General features: G+C 53.2%; 3 protein-coding genes across 8 annotated transcripts; 2 read left to right on the plus strand and 1 right to left on the minus strand.

Moving 5' to 3' along the window:
• Positions 1–2,547: 2,547 nt before the first annotated feature.
• Positions 2,548–7,329, minus strand: CUTC (cutC copper transporter). 6 transcript variants are annotated; one of them, XM_079313041.1, is made up of 9 exons: positions 7,213–7,307; positions 6,813–6,884; positions 6,683–6,742; positions 6,369–6,578; positions 5,141–5,176; positions 4,636–4,769; positions 4,039–4,066; positions 3,530–3,635; positions 2,548–2,978 (listed from the first exon to the last, which is right to left on the minus strand). In XM_079313041.1, exons 1-9 carry the CDS (start codon positions 7,274–7,276, stop codon positions 2,867–2,869), a joined length of 822 nt encoding a protein of 273 aa, XP_079169167.1. In that variant the 5' UTR covers positions 7,277–7,307; the 3' UTR covers positions 2,548–2,866. The 6 variants fall into 6 exon arrangements, 5 of the variants coding, with proteins under 5 accessions (XP_079169167.1, XP_079169166.1, XP_079169169.1 ...); XM_079313040.1 differs by having other exon boundaries at positions 7,210–7,306; XR_013775186.1 differs by having other exon boundaries at positions 2,945–2,978; positions 3,907–4,066; positions 7,210–7,329.
• On the plus strand, positions 7,275–11,799 carry COX15 (cytochrome c oxidase assembly homolog COX15; the record flags this gene model as incomplete). Its single annotated transcript, XM_079313039.1, has 8 exons — positions 7,275–7,567; positions 7,998–8,120; positions 8,337–8,523; positions 8,965–9,132; positions 9,662–9,743; positions 10,082–10,236; positions 11,140–11,253; positions 11,505–11,799. 8 exons carry the CDS (start codon positions 7,275–7,277, stop codon positions 11,634–11,636), a joined length of 1,254 nt encoding a protein of 417 aa, XP_079169165.1. The 3' UTR covers positions 11,637–11,799.
• A 100-nt stretch (positions 11,800–11,899) lies between these two features.
• Positions 11,900–13,682, plus strand: ATP6V0E2 (ATPase H+ transporting V0 subunit e2). The gene is made up of 4 exons (XM_079313045.1): positions 11,900–12,086; positions 12,204–12,251; positions 12,465–12,610; positions 12,877–13,682. Exons 1-3 carry the CDS (start codon positions 11,983–11,985, stop codon positions 12,556–12,558), a joined length of 246 nt encoding a protein of 81 aa, XP_079169171.1. The 5' UTR covers positions 11,900–11,982; the 3' UTR covers positions 12,559–12,610; positions 12,877–13,682.
• The last annotated feature ends 430 nt before the right edge of the window (positions 13,683–14,112 follow it).

The raw sequence follows: 14,112 nt of genomic DNA on the forward strand, positions 1-14,112 counted from the left end.
ACCAACACAAACTCATTTGGACCTGCTAAAGACACTGCTTTGATGCAACAGACCTCTCCAGTGAGAAGTCTGCTGAATGTCAACAAAAAGTCCAGCAATGGCTGGTGCCACCTGACAAGGGGGCCTGTGACACCTGCAGTACCCCAGGCCTGTGTCTGCAGTGTCTTGCAGCTGAGCTGACCACATGCTACACTGGTCTTTCTGAGTCCCCAGGATCCAGGTTCCTTTTACTGATTTCTAGCCTGAAGACTTTCCAAACTCCTTCTTTTGGTTCTTTCTTTCCCACATTTCCATGGTGTCCGTGTGTTATGGCAGTTATGGCTGACCACAAAACCCCAAAGAGACTTTGAATCTTCATTCTAAGGTAACCCCCAACAGCTGAGACAGAAAAAGGACGATTCCCGAGGATAGTGATTGCCACTGAACTCTTGTTTCTTAGAAATGCCTGGGTGGGACAGGGACACTTGGGCACAGTGCTACTAAGGCTGGAACTGGATTAGCTTGATCACATGTGCTCTTGAGGAACGGTAAATAAAAGGGGACAGTAGAGTGACTGCAATGATTGTGCTGTCTCATTGTACACAAAGTTACAAGATAACTAGGAAGTCAAGGGTGACATAATGAGTAATTGATCAGGAATCATCAGTATCAAAGGAAGGCTCAATGTCCAACTCAGCAGTTAATTATTAGCTGTTTGTCTGATTAAATCCACGTTTTTCTAAATTAAACTATCACTAGTGCTAGGTCCTCCGGGCCAAAACCAATACACTGCTCAGGAGAGCTGTAAACTGATACCACCAGTAAATAGTGAATGGAGCAGTCACTCAGCCCTTCTCCATCTGGACTGCTGATGTCATCCTTTTTTCTGACACTGGCACAGGCATCCTCTGCCTTGCTCAAAACCACTTGGAGCACTGCTGCCAAGGGGGCCACTTGCTTGTGACACCTTTCTACATAATGCCCCATCCCATTGCTTGTCTGTTTTTAGTACAGGCCACAGCTCATCCTCACCCTGTCTTTGGTCTCTCATTCAGACTTAAGTGCTGCCCTCAGCACAGGACTTCACTCTCTTTGGTGTTCAAACCAGCACAACCCACTTTCTCTACCCTCACAGCTGGGGAATGCTCCTCCTAAAAACCCACAAAGCTTTTCTGTCCTTCCATAAATCTTTCTCCACTAAAATACCCAGAAAACATTCACTGAGACCAAGACAATCAAAGTAGTAGCACCTCTTTGGCCAGCAATACCAGTTTCCCTATGCTCCTTTATCCATCTGTTGTACAGCATTTTACAACTCTTCAAAACTAGGCATTAGTTCATGCCCGTCTCACACAGGGTCTGGTCCAGAGGTCTCCACCAAGCAATCGACCAAATTCCTCCAGCCCTCCCTGCTCATCTCCTCTCTGAAAGGTTTGTTTCTCTGCCTTGTCATGCTCTCACTCCAAGTTCAAAAACCTGAGAGAGCTGGGTCAGCAGAATGTTGATCTAAATTGAGCTATCAGTATCATAATCAGGACCATGACTCATGAAATCTCAACATAAGCCATGAACTCTGAAAGCGGGTATTCTAAACTATACTGACTGTAACAATAAATTCAATCACTCTTTCCAAGTTTGGATCCTTCCTATAGCCTGAGCATCTGTCAGTGCTGAAGCAGGCTCTGACACCAGCACCCAGCACTACCAGTCATTCCCCTCCCAGCTCTTCTGTTAAGAAATTAAGTTCCCAAGGTCTTTTGGGAAACACCAATACCTCCAATGGATCTATATGAAAATGAAAATATGTAGTCTTGGTGATAGCTTTTCAATAATGTTATTCTATTTAAGGTGACAAAGGTGCTGTCACCTTGCCAAGTATCATATTTTTTCCATACATCCTCATAGGCTGTAAGCTATTGCCAAGATGGAAAGAGAAATCTGTACCCTGCATTTGCTTCCTGAGGTCCACTATCTCAGCTGTCAGAGAGATTCTCTTCAGTTTTGTGATGTTTTACAGAAAAGCAGGCAGTAAGGATACAGGTGCTTTACCTCTAGGTCTGTACTCTTCTAATGCACAAGTCTGATGCTATTCAAATCTTTCAATGGGTATTTTATAGAGTAACTGAGTCTGAGGCTTCAATCCTGACTAGGCAGCAATGACCCTACAGGCACATTCCCTGGGCACTGTCTAGAAAACAAGCAGTTTACACATTATGTTGGGACAAGGACCTGAAAACTCCCCTAGGAAAAGCAGCTTGTCATCTCAAGAAATCTCATCATACACAACCCCACCTTGAGCACTGAGGACCCACAGCCCAGGATGTCTCACAGCTTTCTCACCTAATCAGTCAAGTGCTTCTCACTACTTACAGCTGCTGCATTGGTAATCCCCACCAATCCTACTGGCTGACCACAGCAGGCCTTGTTTCCCAGCTGTGGCTATGTTTCCTATCCTGGCATTCTGGATGTGATTCTGTTCTCAGGCAGAGCAGGGTCCTGATTAATTCAGGCTATGCAACATGGGTCATGGTCTTACCTGAAAACATAAACTCTAGAGAAGCACAGCAAGAGGGGGGCAGCTGCAGTGTTTATTTGACAATCACATGCAGTGCTAACACAATTCAGTCCCCCTACTTGCTCACCTCCCTTCCACCCAAATGCTGCCAAACAGCTGTTGCTGCAACATCTGGGAACGAGTCCTTTTATTTAAAATGGCCAACATAAGTTTCCAGGCCAGGGACTTCAGGGGAAGCCAAGGGAAGAGGTGTCAGGCTTCATCACCTAGTGCACATCCTCTGCAGCCTGAGGAGGGAAGCAGTACCCATGTGTCCGTGCGCCAGGGCAGACCCTGGAGTCTCTGTGCTCTTGTCCCAGCACAGGCCATCCACTACAGAATGTTCTTGGCAATGGCGTTCAGGGTCCTCACTTTGGCCACATCTGCCACCTTTATGGAGTACTCAGGGGCAGAGAAGGACGCTCCCATGGCAACGTTCGGATTTCTGTCAGGAAAACCAGTGATTAGTGGTGATCTGCTGGTAATACAGATGAGTAAGATCCACCAAGAAAAATACTCTGATGTTTCCCCTAGCTTCAGCACTGGCCCAAGATGGTACCACCCAAATTAAAGATGGGACAGTAATACAAAGAACAATAACCCAAGGAGTGGTGACCTATGGACAAATGTAACCCATTTTTCACTCACTTATCAGAAGCATATCCCACTGGCTTCCCAAATCCTACATGCTTATGTTAAAAGTCTAAGGTAACTACACCACAACCTGCCCTCCCAGGTGCCCCCAAAACTCCTAGGGCAGCAGTAGCAAGAGAAATGTCCCAAGGATCTGGTTCTGCATTGGAACACATGTCCATACGAAGAGCATTGCTGGATTCATACAGCAGAACACAGTGTCAGGCACCATGATCCCAAACATAAAAGCACAACTAGCACTCAGGAAGCTGTTTGAAATTTATGTCAGTTCTACAAACTCATGTTCACATTCATCTAGTCTTTCCCTCATAGCGTTCTGCTAAAAATTAAATAATCAGTTACCTGAACTTCATCCCTGAGTCCCGAGCTGAGCGAGCAGAGCAGTGAAACTCAGAAGCAGTGGAGCCTTCCAGAATCCTCTGCAGGTTGCGCTCCGTGATGCCACCTCCTGGTGGGAACAAGTCCGATGTCACACACCCAGCAGATGACACTATTCCAGACCTGACATCACCCCGGAACCTCACCACTAAGGGACAGGAGCCATACACACTGAAGGGAAAAGACAGCCCTTGGGACAACACTGGCCCAGGCACATGAAAAGGGACTCCAGAAGCCTTGGCTCATGGTCTTTCACAGATCTAGAGGTGTCCCCAGATCCTGCAGGGAACAATAGCTGCAGGGCTCTGCCCTCCCCAACAGGCTGCATGGCCTTTACTCACACCAGGACAGGAGCTGCTCCTCCTGGCCAGCTGGCTCAGAAAGCCAGATCAGAGAGTGGATTCCAGGGCAAGAGGCTAGCAAGGAAAGGCTAGGAATTGCAGGACCTGGTACAGATGACAAAACAACATTACCTGGCACCACCACAATTCTGCCCTTTGCCTGAAAAAAGAGTAACATACATGTCAGTGGTATTATCGAGGACAAGTGCATTTGTGAGGCAGCAAAGAAACCTCACATGCAGCATTTTCCATAAGCTCATGGATGTCACCATGATTTACAATTTGTGGGCTCTCACCCATCTCTTTTTTACTATTCATGTTTTAAAATTAAAAGTGGAACTTGCAGTTAGAGCTAAGACAACCTGTCACCATTCCCTCCTATCTCTCCATCCCACGTTGCTACCTGTCAGGTACACCTGTTGCACTTCCTAAAACACTCAGCATGGATCTCACTGCTGTCTGCATGGGCTCATCACAGCAGCTGTTGAAACTAACTCCCACCACCCTCCCTGAATCTGCAAGCAAGAGCCAAACAGTTTTTGCTGTGGGAGACTTCTGGGCCCAGCCTACACAGACTTGGGGAAACATATCAAAGCCAAGCAAGAGAAGGAAGGCAAGCACTCCTTGACAGAAGTCCCTTCTGGAAATGAGGGATTCCATAAAGCAGCTGCTTGCAGGCAGTGCCAGGGAGCAGCCAGTGTAACCCAGGGGAGCACAGCAAACACTCACCTGTTCTGCAAGCCTCTTAATCAAGGACAATCCTTCCAGTGCTGAGCTGTCACAGCCACTCGTCAACACCCGCTCAAACCCCAGGGAAATCAGGGTCTCCAGTGCCACCAGAGGGTCATGCACCATGTCAAAGGCTGAGGAACCAGAACAACAGCTCAGAAATCACTCAGTTCATTGTGCTCAAGCCCTGTCCCTCAGACAGCAATAGGAAGGGTCCTGCTCACACCCTGGATTCACAGCTCCTGATTGTAACATTCCCCTTGCAGCAGTGCCAAGGCCACCATACTCAGCTCCTCAGACACCTCCTCTCTCACAGGGTAATGAGACACCTCCCAAACCTGATCCCCCTGGACCTTTTCCCTTATGGGGAATAGCACAGCCTGCAGAGCTTTCCCTCTCCAAAGAATGGACAGAGAAGACCAATCTCAGCTCCCTCCCAGCCCCACCTTCCCCCTGCAGTGGGACACAGACTGGACCCTGTGTCCCACTGTCCCTGGAAACTCACCGCGGTGAAACGTGACTGGCAGGGGACGGCACACGGCTGCAAAGAGAAGACACATGGTCAGTCAGGGCTGCTAGAGTCCCTTGTGCTAGAACCAGAAACACACATGACACAGAAGAGGCCAAAGGCTTCTCAAGTCATTCCTGAGCAGCTCAGAAGAGTTTCCATTCTTGCTGGGAACAATGCTGTTCACCAGGCTTTTTCAGGGGGGAGAGTTCTTCAGCCCTTTGAGAAAGCAATAAACCTTTGTTTTTATGGGTAACACCAAAATCTCCCCATCCCATCTGGAATATGCAGAACCCTCATTCCCACTACAGATGACTTTCTGTGCAGGAAGGAAGCAAGGGATTTGTATCATCTTACTGGGGAAAGGATGGGACCATTGCTCTTTGGAAGCAGGAGATTTTTGCAATTTCTTTCACTACCTACTATTTCTGCTCTCAGAGCACAGCAAACTTCCCCAGAGGTGCTCTATTTACTGAGTAAAGCTTATTTATTTCTACTAAAAGATATCCACCTGCTCCCTGCCCTCAAAACAGCAGAGCACATGTTGGTCTAGTGGAGCTAAGTCCTGGCAAGACTCTTCCTTTGCTGCATTTTTTACAGGACATTCACCTTCATGTGAGAACCTCAGCACTACATCACCAGGGAAAGGCTCAGCCTTTCTGAGCTTTGGCTGTAGCTCCCAAAAAATATGCAGAAAGAAAGAATTTGCTTTCTGCATGTTTGTGGTCTGGACTAACAATCTGTCACTGCTGCTTCCGTAGCTTTTCATGTGTTCACACCTCTCTCTTGTAATCTTTTCTCCCTGAGTGTGTTAAGAGAGGAAAAATGACGATGAGTTACCAGCTACGCATAAGGCCAAATTCCAGGAGATATATATCCTAGACAAGAATATGCTGTAGCGAGGACATAATAAAAAGAACAAAGTACAAAGGAAACGAGGGAGAGAATTCAACAGCTGCCCCTAACGCAGCTCACCTTAGCCTTCTTACACTTTGTCCCAGATGGCCTCAAACTCTGTGTGAATGGCTTGGGGCTGCGGCCCTCAGAGTGCAAAGTTTCTAAACTACACAATGTATCACTGATATGGCAGGAAATGAAACAGAAAAAGGTGGAAACTGATGTCAAGACCGCAGATAGGATGTGCAGACCAAAGCCCTCCGTGCAGCTCTACGGCAGCAGGCGGAGCAGCGCTGCAAGGCTGGCAGGGCACGGCGCGCCGCCTCACCCAGCAGCGCCGTGCAGAGCTCCGTGTCGATGCGCCCGTCCTCGGTGAGAGCCCCGAACACCAGCCCGTCCGCGCCGTGCAGCTTGGCCAGCCGGATGTCGGCCTTCATCACCTCCACCTCGCGGTCCGAGTACAGGAAATCGCCGCCGCGGGGCCGGATCATGACGAACACCGGGACGCGCACGCACTGCTTCACCACCTGCAGCAGCCCTGCCGGCGGGACGGGCCGGCTCAGCAGGGCCGCGGGGAGCCGGGGACACGGGGCAGCGAAGGGAGACCGAGGGGAAGGCGGCCCAGGGGCGGGCGCGGCTCACCCATGCTCGGGGTGGTCCCTCCTTCCACCAGGCCGGCGCACAGCTCGATCCGCCCGGCACCTGCGGAGAGGCGCGTCAGAACCGGCCCCGCCGCGCTGCCGCCCCCTCCCGCGCGGTCCCCGGGCCTTACCTCCGCGCTCCGCGTTGACGGCGGACTCCACCGAGTCCACGCACACCTCCATGAGGAACCCATCGTCCATACCTGCGGGACGGGAGCGGCGCGGTCACCCCGGACCGCCCCATGGCGGCCGCCCGGGCCGCACCGGCCCCGCCGCGGGCCCCGCCCCGCTTCCGCCTCGGACCCCCGCCCCCCCGCCCGCGCTTCCGGTTCCGCCCCCAGCTCGCGGCCCGGGCCCGCGCCGCCCGACGGCGCGAGGGCGGGCGCGCGGGCGGGCGGGCGGAGGTGCGGGCCGCGAGCCGGGCGCGCCCCCGCCGGCGCGCGGCGCGCGCAAGCCCCGCCCCCAGGGCACCTCGGCCCCGCCCCCGCCGGCGCGCGGGCCCCGCCCCCGTCCCGCACGCGCCCTCACCACCTGCGCTGGCGGCGCGCGGGGGTCGCTGCTCTGCGCTGCCGGTCACGCGCCGCGCGATCGTCATGGCGACGCCCGGGCGGGTCCGGAAGCGCTCGTCCCGCGCTTCCGGTGGCGACACTTCCGGGGTGGCTCGGGATGCTGCGGGCGGCGCGCGGCGGGACGCGGCAGCTGCTGCGGGGGGACGCGCACCCACACCCACACCGACACACGGCCGCCTTCCCCCGCGGCTCTGCCTCCCGCGCCGCCTGCTGCAACAGGCGCCCCAGCTCGCCGTGCCGCCGCCCGCCGTGGGGCGATGGCTCCTGGCCTGCAGCGGTGCCGTGGCCGGTGCCGTGGTGCTGGGCGGCGTCACCAGGTGAGCGCGGCGCCCCCAGCCCCGCCGGGTCCCGGTGACCCTCTGCGGCTGACATCCACCCCGAGCGAGCCTGTGAGAGCTCCTCTCGTGTCTTCCCTCCTTGCCTGCAAGGGAACGTGGTGGGGTAGGGCTGGGAGTACTGTTCATCGTTTGTGTGTAACTCTCACACATTTATCGTCATTTTAGATCTGGTCATTTACAGACTCTCTGATCTCTATCCTCTTTCTAGTTGTGAGCTTAAAGATTGTCTGAACAAGTGTTTTTGAGACTTACCATACAACTAAAGAGTATCCTGACTTGGAAGGGTCCCACAAAGACCATAGAAGTCCCAACTCCTGGGTGGCTGTGCGTCCAACAGCTCTCACTTCAGTTCAATAGATTTGCTTACTGTCAGGGAGTGAGTTGTGCCTGTCCCTGTCTCTGCTCCTAGACTGACAGAATCAGGCCTTTCGATGGTCGACTGGCACCTGGTGAAGGAGATGAAACCCCCCCAAACGCAGCAGGAGTGGGAAGCTGAGTTCCAGAAGTACCAGCAGTTCCCAGAGTTTAAAATGTGAGTGTGCAAAACTGGAAGGAGGGTGGGCAGAGAGATCCCTCCTGTGGCTGAGCCACTCATTAAACTACTGTAAGAAGGAAAATGTTTTCTGCAGTCCCTGGGAAGCCACCGTGCCTGCCTGGTCGTGGCTCCTGTTTCCTGCCCTTCTCTGAGGAAGGTGGTGCAAAGTTCAGTGCGGGGCTGTGAAACAGTTGCTTTATTGTCCTTTACCAGCCTGAACCGGGACATGACGCTGCCGGAGTTCAAGTTCATTTGGTACATGGAGTACTCGCACCGCATGTGGGGCCGCGCCGTGGGCCTGGCCTACATCCTGCCTGCTGCCTTCTTCTGGCGCCGGGGCTGGCTCAGCCCGCCCCTCAAGCGCCGCGTGCTCGCCCTCTGCGGGCTGGTCTGCTTCCAGGTGAGAGCTCTGCAGCCACAGGGGTTAGTGACAACGTCTGAATGGCACGGAATGACATGAAAGATCATCTGGTTTTAACCCCTGAGCAAGAGATACCTCTCACTAGGCCAGTTTGCTCAGAGCTCCAGCCAACCTGACCAGAGATGGGGCATCCTCAGCTTTTCTGGCAAACCTGTTCCAGTGCCCACCGCCCTCACAGCACAGAATTTTTTCCCAATATCTAATCTAAACCTACCCTCTTGTCAGTTTGATATCTTCTGATTCAGCATCATTTAGACAGTGGGATTCATGATAGCTTGGTGTCAGTGACACCATGACAGTGTGTCAGGGCTGGTAGCTAGTTCAAAGTAGAGAAAACAAGTTGCTTTGCTCCTAATGTTTATCCCATTTAAGTAGTTGCTGCTGCCCTGACTGGCTCTGAGCCCTCTCCTGTTTTGTTAGGGACTGCTGGGATGGTACATGGTGAAGAGTGGGCTGGAAGAGAAGCCAGACTCCCACGACATCCCTCGGGTCAGTCAGTACCGGCTGGCAGCACACCTGGGCTCTGCGCTGGTCCTGTACTCTGCCAGCCTGTGGACAGGGCTGTCTTTGCTGCTTCCACAACACAAGGTACAGAGTGCTGTGTCAGGATTTAAAAGCCCAGGGCAGTGTCAGTGAAAGGGTTGGGGTGTGATGTGAAGGTAAGGAAAGGATGTGAAGGCTGATGGTGCTTCCCTTGTAGCCTCTGTTCCTGACTCGGATCTAATACTTACAGAATACCTACACAGTGTTGCAAAATACCCATTCTGTAAACTTCTTGGTTGTGGGACACTTGCTTTGGATTGTGCTGTTCGGGTCAAAAGTGATTAGTCTCAGAATTTGTGCAAGTTCTGACAGGGGTGTGCCTACCTGGGCTAAGTAGTTTGTGCTAGTAACTGTCCAGGGGACACTTCAGTTTCTGCACAAAGCTGGACTTGATTACCTGTGGTTTTGAGGGACCACTGAAGTGTGGCTGCTTTGTGGTGGTCTGTAAAATCCCCCTGTAAAATACAGGCCAACCCTTTGGCCTGTGTATGTAGTGAAGGCTTTTCTTAGCTGCTGCCAACAGCACTGGAAATGCATTGATTATTTCTTTTTCCTTTTTTTTTTAATTTTGCAGTTGCCAGAAACCAAACAGCTCCTTCGCTTGAGACAATATGCTCATGGCACTACAGCTCTCATTTTTCTTACTGCTCTTTCAGGTAAGCTTACTTTTCTTACTGCTCTTTCTGCTGTCCAATGTGACTCATTCCTCTCTGCTGGTTTGGTTTTTTCCTTCTGATCTTGTGGGGACTGTGAGCAACCCGATCCATTCTCTGGGAAAGCTGCTGCTGTCAGGGATCTTACAGTCAAGAACCTCCTCACTGGTCTTTCCTAGACAGGTGGAGATGCACCTTCCAGCCTGCCTGTGCTGTGTGATCTCTGTATATGTAGCTAAAAGAAATCCAGGATCAAGCTGAGCTCTTAAATGAGCGCTGTGCAACTTGGAGTGACATCTTTATCTATTCTGTTATTCTCATTTTCTACTCTGTAATTGCAGGTGCCTTTGTGGCAGGGCTGGATGCTGGCCTTGTGTACAATTCCTTTCCCAAAATGGGGGAGCGCTGGATCCCAGATGATCTCCTTGCCTTCTCCCCCATGCTGAGAAATATCTTTGAGAATCCTACAACTGTACAGTTTGATCACAGGATCTTGGTAAGTGCTGTCTTCCTGATATGTCTGGGCTGCTTCTTGGTTGCCTCCTGCAGCCAAGTTGTCTTCTTTGGGCTGTGGTTCTGTCAGCTTGAGTGATTTCTAGGGTGTCCAAAGGGCCTGAGAGCATCTTACCAGTTTGCTTCTGCAGGAAGAGGAAGTTTAGCATTGTTATTTATTTTCAGTGTGGCCTTATTCCTTAAGGAGGTCTTCCTCCTGCACAAGTAGCACACTTTGTTTCTCTGAGTCTCAGTTTCCATAACATGAGCTACAGTGTGGGGTAGCCCTTTCTATTGGAGTGTCTGGGAAAGCTGTGTGAAATAAAACTTGGAAATCCTGATATTGAATGCTTCCTCCAACATTTCTGAACTTATTTTGCACAGTAGTGCCCTGTGAATATATGTCAGCTAGTTGGAGCAATCTGGATATTAAGCACCACTGACAGCACTGCTGTGAACTAAGCTGTGGCTAAGACTAAGAAAAGAAAGATTAAGCTGGATCACCTGGGGTGACCTGCACAGCAAGATTAAGCTGGTGAACTATAACTGAGTACTGGAAATGAGATCAATTTTCCAGATGACAGCTTCCACCTTCAATTGTCAAGGTGACAGCTAGGGAGAGGGCAGACACAATCCCTAATGACTTGAATAAATGAGGAAAAGCTGTTGAAAAGTAAAGCATTCATTTTGAGCAAAATAAAAGTCTCTGTAATTTCACTTAAATTTCAGGGTTGTTAACCTGATGGTGTGGGAGCTCTAGGATTTGGTCATGGCCATTAATACATTTCTTTAGTTAAATATTGCTCACACAGTTTCTTTTACTGCATGGAAGGCCCAACCAGAGGCCACTGCAACCATTTCCCTTGAACTTTCATTGAAGGGTGGTTGTTTCCCTTCCCTTCTGTAGGGAATTGCCTCTGTCACAGCTGTCACAGCACTGTACCTCTTCTCGAGGAAGATCCCGCTCCCTCGAAGGACCAGGATGGCTGTGACTTCCTTGCTGGCTGTAGCTTGCATACAGGTACTGCCCTTATGTTTTTTGTACTCCTTTGTAGTACATTGACAAGGCAAAGCTGACTCTATGTGGATCTGTGCTGGCTCCAAGAGTCCGGAGGTGAGAGGTGGAGCTGCCTAGATCCCACACCTCACCACACTGCGTGCACACCCTGAATTTGGGGTGGCTCATGAGCCTTTCTAACACCACACTTTGTGCTGGGCGTGGTATCAATGGTGCATCCACAACTGCTCTTACCTTTTCTCCCTTCTTGGCAGGTGGGCCTGGGCATCAGCACGCTGCTGCTTTATGTCCCTACGCCTCTGGCTGCTACGCACCAGTCGGGCTCCCTGGCCCTGCTCAGCATGGCGCTGTGGCTCATGAACGAGCTCCGGAGAGTTCCCAAGTAACGCGCCGGCGGGAGAGCCCTCCCGGGGAGCCGCGCCGCGGGCGCAGGGCCGGCCGAGCCCCCGAGCCGCGGCTGCGCGGGGGGTGCGTGCCCAGGCGGGCTGGCGCGGGAGGCGGTGGCGGCGGGTGTGAGTGTGAACACTGTAACATAAAGCAGTTTCGTGAAGCGGATGTGTCTGGCTGCTCCTTGCGGAGCGAGGCGCGGAGGGAGGCGCGGAGGGATGCGGGGGCCGGGCCGGGCCGAGCCGAGCGTCTCCGCCAATGGGAGGTGACGGCGCGGCGCGCTGCGGGCGCGGATTGGCGGCGAGGCGCGGCAGTGGGCGGGGCGCTGTCCGGTGCGGAGCGGCCATGACGGCGCACAGCTTCGCGCTGCCGCTCGTCCTCTTCTCCGCCTTCTGGGGCCTCGTGGGCATCGCCGCCCCCTGGTTCGTGCCCAAGGGGCCGAACCGCGGGTGAGTGGGGGCTCGGGGGTACCGCGGGTGAGGGGGGGCTCGGGGGTACCGCGGGTGAGGGGGGGCTCGGGGGTTTTGGAGCTGGGCCTTCCCGTGCTAACGCCTGTGTCTCCGCAGGGTGATCATCACGATGCTGGTCACCACCGCCGTGTGCTGCTACCTCTTGTGAGTACCGCGGGCTGGGTCCCGTACCCTTCCCCGCACCCCCGCTGGCTTCACCGGGACTGGTGGCTGCTGCCCAGCTTCCTCCGTGGATGGATAGGACAGGCCCCGGGCTGCGGCCCGCCTCCCTCCCGGGCCCATCACCCCCGGGCCTGCAGCCGCTCCCGGCGCTCTGGTGCTGCCAGGGGGGCTGACGGCAGGTTGTGTCCTTTGCAGCTGGCTCATCGCCATCCTGGCCCAGGCCAACCCCCTGTTCGGGCCGCAGCTGAAGAACGAGACCATCTGGTACGTGCGCTTCCTCTGGGAGTGAGCAGTCCCTGGGAGCTGGCGCCTCAGCAGAGACCCCCATCAAATCCATCACCGTGAGTGAGCAGAGCTGGGATGGCAGAGCAGCCCCTGCTTGCCTGCCTCTATCTGGCTGGGGAGGGAGCTGCAGCTCAGCCCTTGCTGGGCTGGGGGAAGTGCTTTGGCTTCTGTGAGTTGTGGCTTGTGGTGAGCTGGTTCCAGTGTGAAGCTGTTGGCTTTGCTCTGGGCATGAGCAAATCAAGAATTACAGTTCTCAGAATTGTGGGAGGTCTCTCATGAATGCGGTTTGGTTTTAACTTCTCTTCCTTTCTCCCTCCCCTAGCTCTTGTAGCTGTTCCAGCCTCTACCCTCCTGTGCCAGACAGCCCCCAGAGGTGCTGGGACAGAGACTGGACCCACTGCCCAAGCACACCTGGAGCACTGCAGCCTCAACCAATGGATGGCTGGGCCCCCCAAGCATGGCAGGCAGCACCCCTGGGCAAGGGCCTGCTAATCCAGCACTAGGACCAGCCAGGCTACCAGAGAGAGATCCCTCTCTCTGGCCCAGTGCTGCAGTGACTGAGCACCATCCTGTGAGGGATCTGTGTGTGGTGCCAGCAGGTCCTGTCCCAGCAGTGCTTGTCCTACCCTCTTAGTATGTTCATCCCTAGCAGCCATAGCCCCCATGTGAAACCCCTGCTCATAGCCCAAGGTGTCCAACTAGTTGCCCTGTCCCTGGTCATTACATCCACTGGCTGCTTGTCTGCATGAGAATGCAGGAGCCATTGCACCCTCTGTGGTCTGGTCAGTCCCCTGTGGTGGGGGTTGCCCCTGCTAAGGCAGATTCTGGCTGTAAGTGGGAGAAGGGAGTGCTGACCCTTGAGGAGCATGCAGACCCCCTTGGGTGTGATAAGGGAAGTGTTGGGGTGTGCTGGAGGGGAAGAGAAGAGAGCTGTCTCCCACCTGAGCAGTGAGACAGCTGCAGTAGTGTTTAGATAACTCCACCACAAGATTGGTCCAGGTTCTGAGAAGAGCCAAGAAGGGCATTGTGTTTCAGGTTTCCTGTTATTTATCAGATAATTTATCTGTATTTATTTACTTGTCTGTGTTGTTTCACTCGTGTTGTGGAAATAAATCCTTTTTGTAGTAAGTCATGCTGGAGGCTGTCTCATGCTGCTTTGAGGCTGAGCACCTTTCCTTTCCCCAACATTGTTCTTGCACCATGAGAACAAGTCTGAGATCCTCAGCTGTTGAGCAGGTCGGCTGCACACTGGTGCATGGAAAGTTTTATCCTTGATGCCATCTGTGCGCTCATGCTGTGGGACCAGGCTCACAGGGAAGAACTGTGTGTGCTACACAGAGAACTGGGTACCTGCCCAGTGTCTTGCAGCTGTGCTGGGGCCATTTCCATGGCACTGGAGCAGCTCAGCAGCCTCTTTGCCAGGCAGCTAAGACTCAGGGAATAAGGTAAAAAGCAGAGACCAGCGTCTTGGAGGGGCTCTGAGTGTGCAGGCCTTTACTCTAAGGAAGAGGGCAGCAAAGGATGCTGTGTCCAAGGATCCCAGCAGTTTGGTTTGGAC

Source organism: Erithacus rubecula, assembly GCF_903797595.1.
Source record: "Erithacus rubecula genome assembly, chromosome: 9".
Taxonomy (NCBI): domain Eukaryota; kingdom Metazoa; phylum Chordata; class Aves; order Passeriformes; family Muscicapidae; genus Erithacus; species Erithacus rubecula.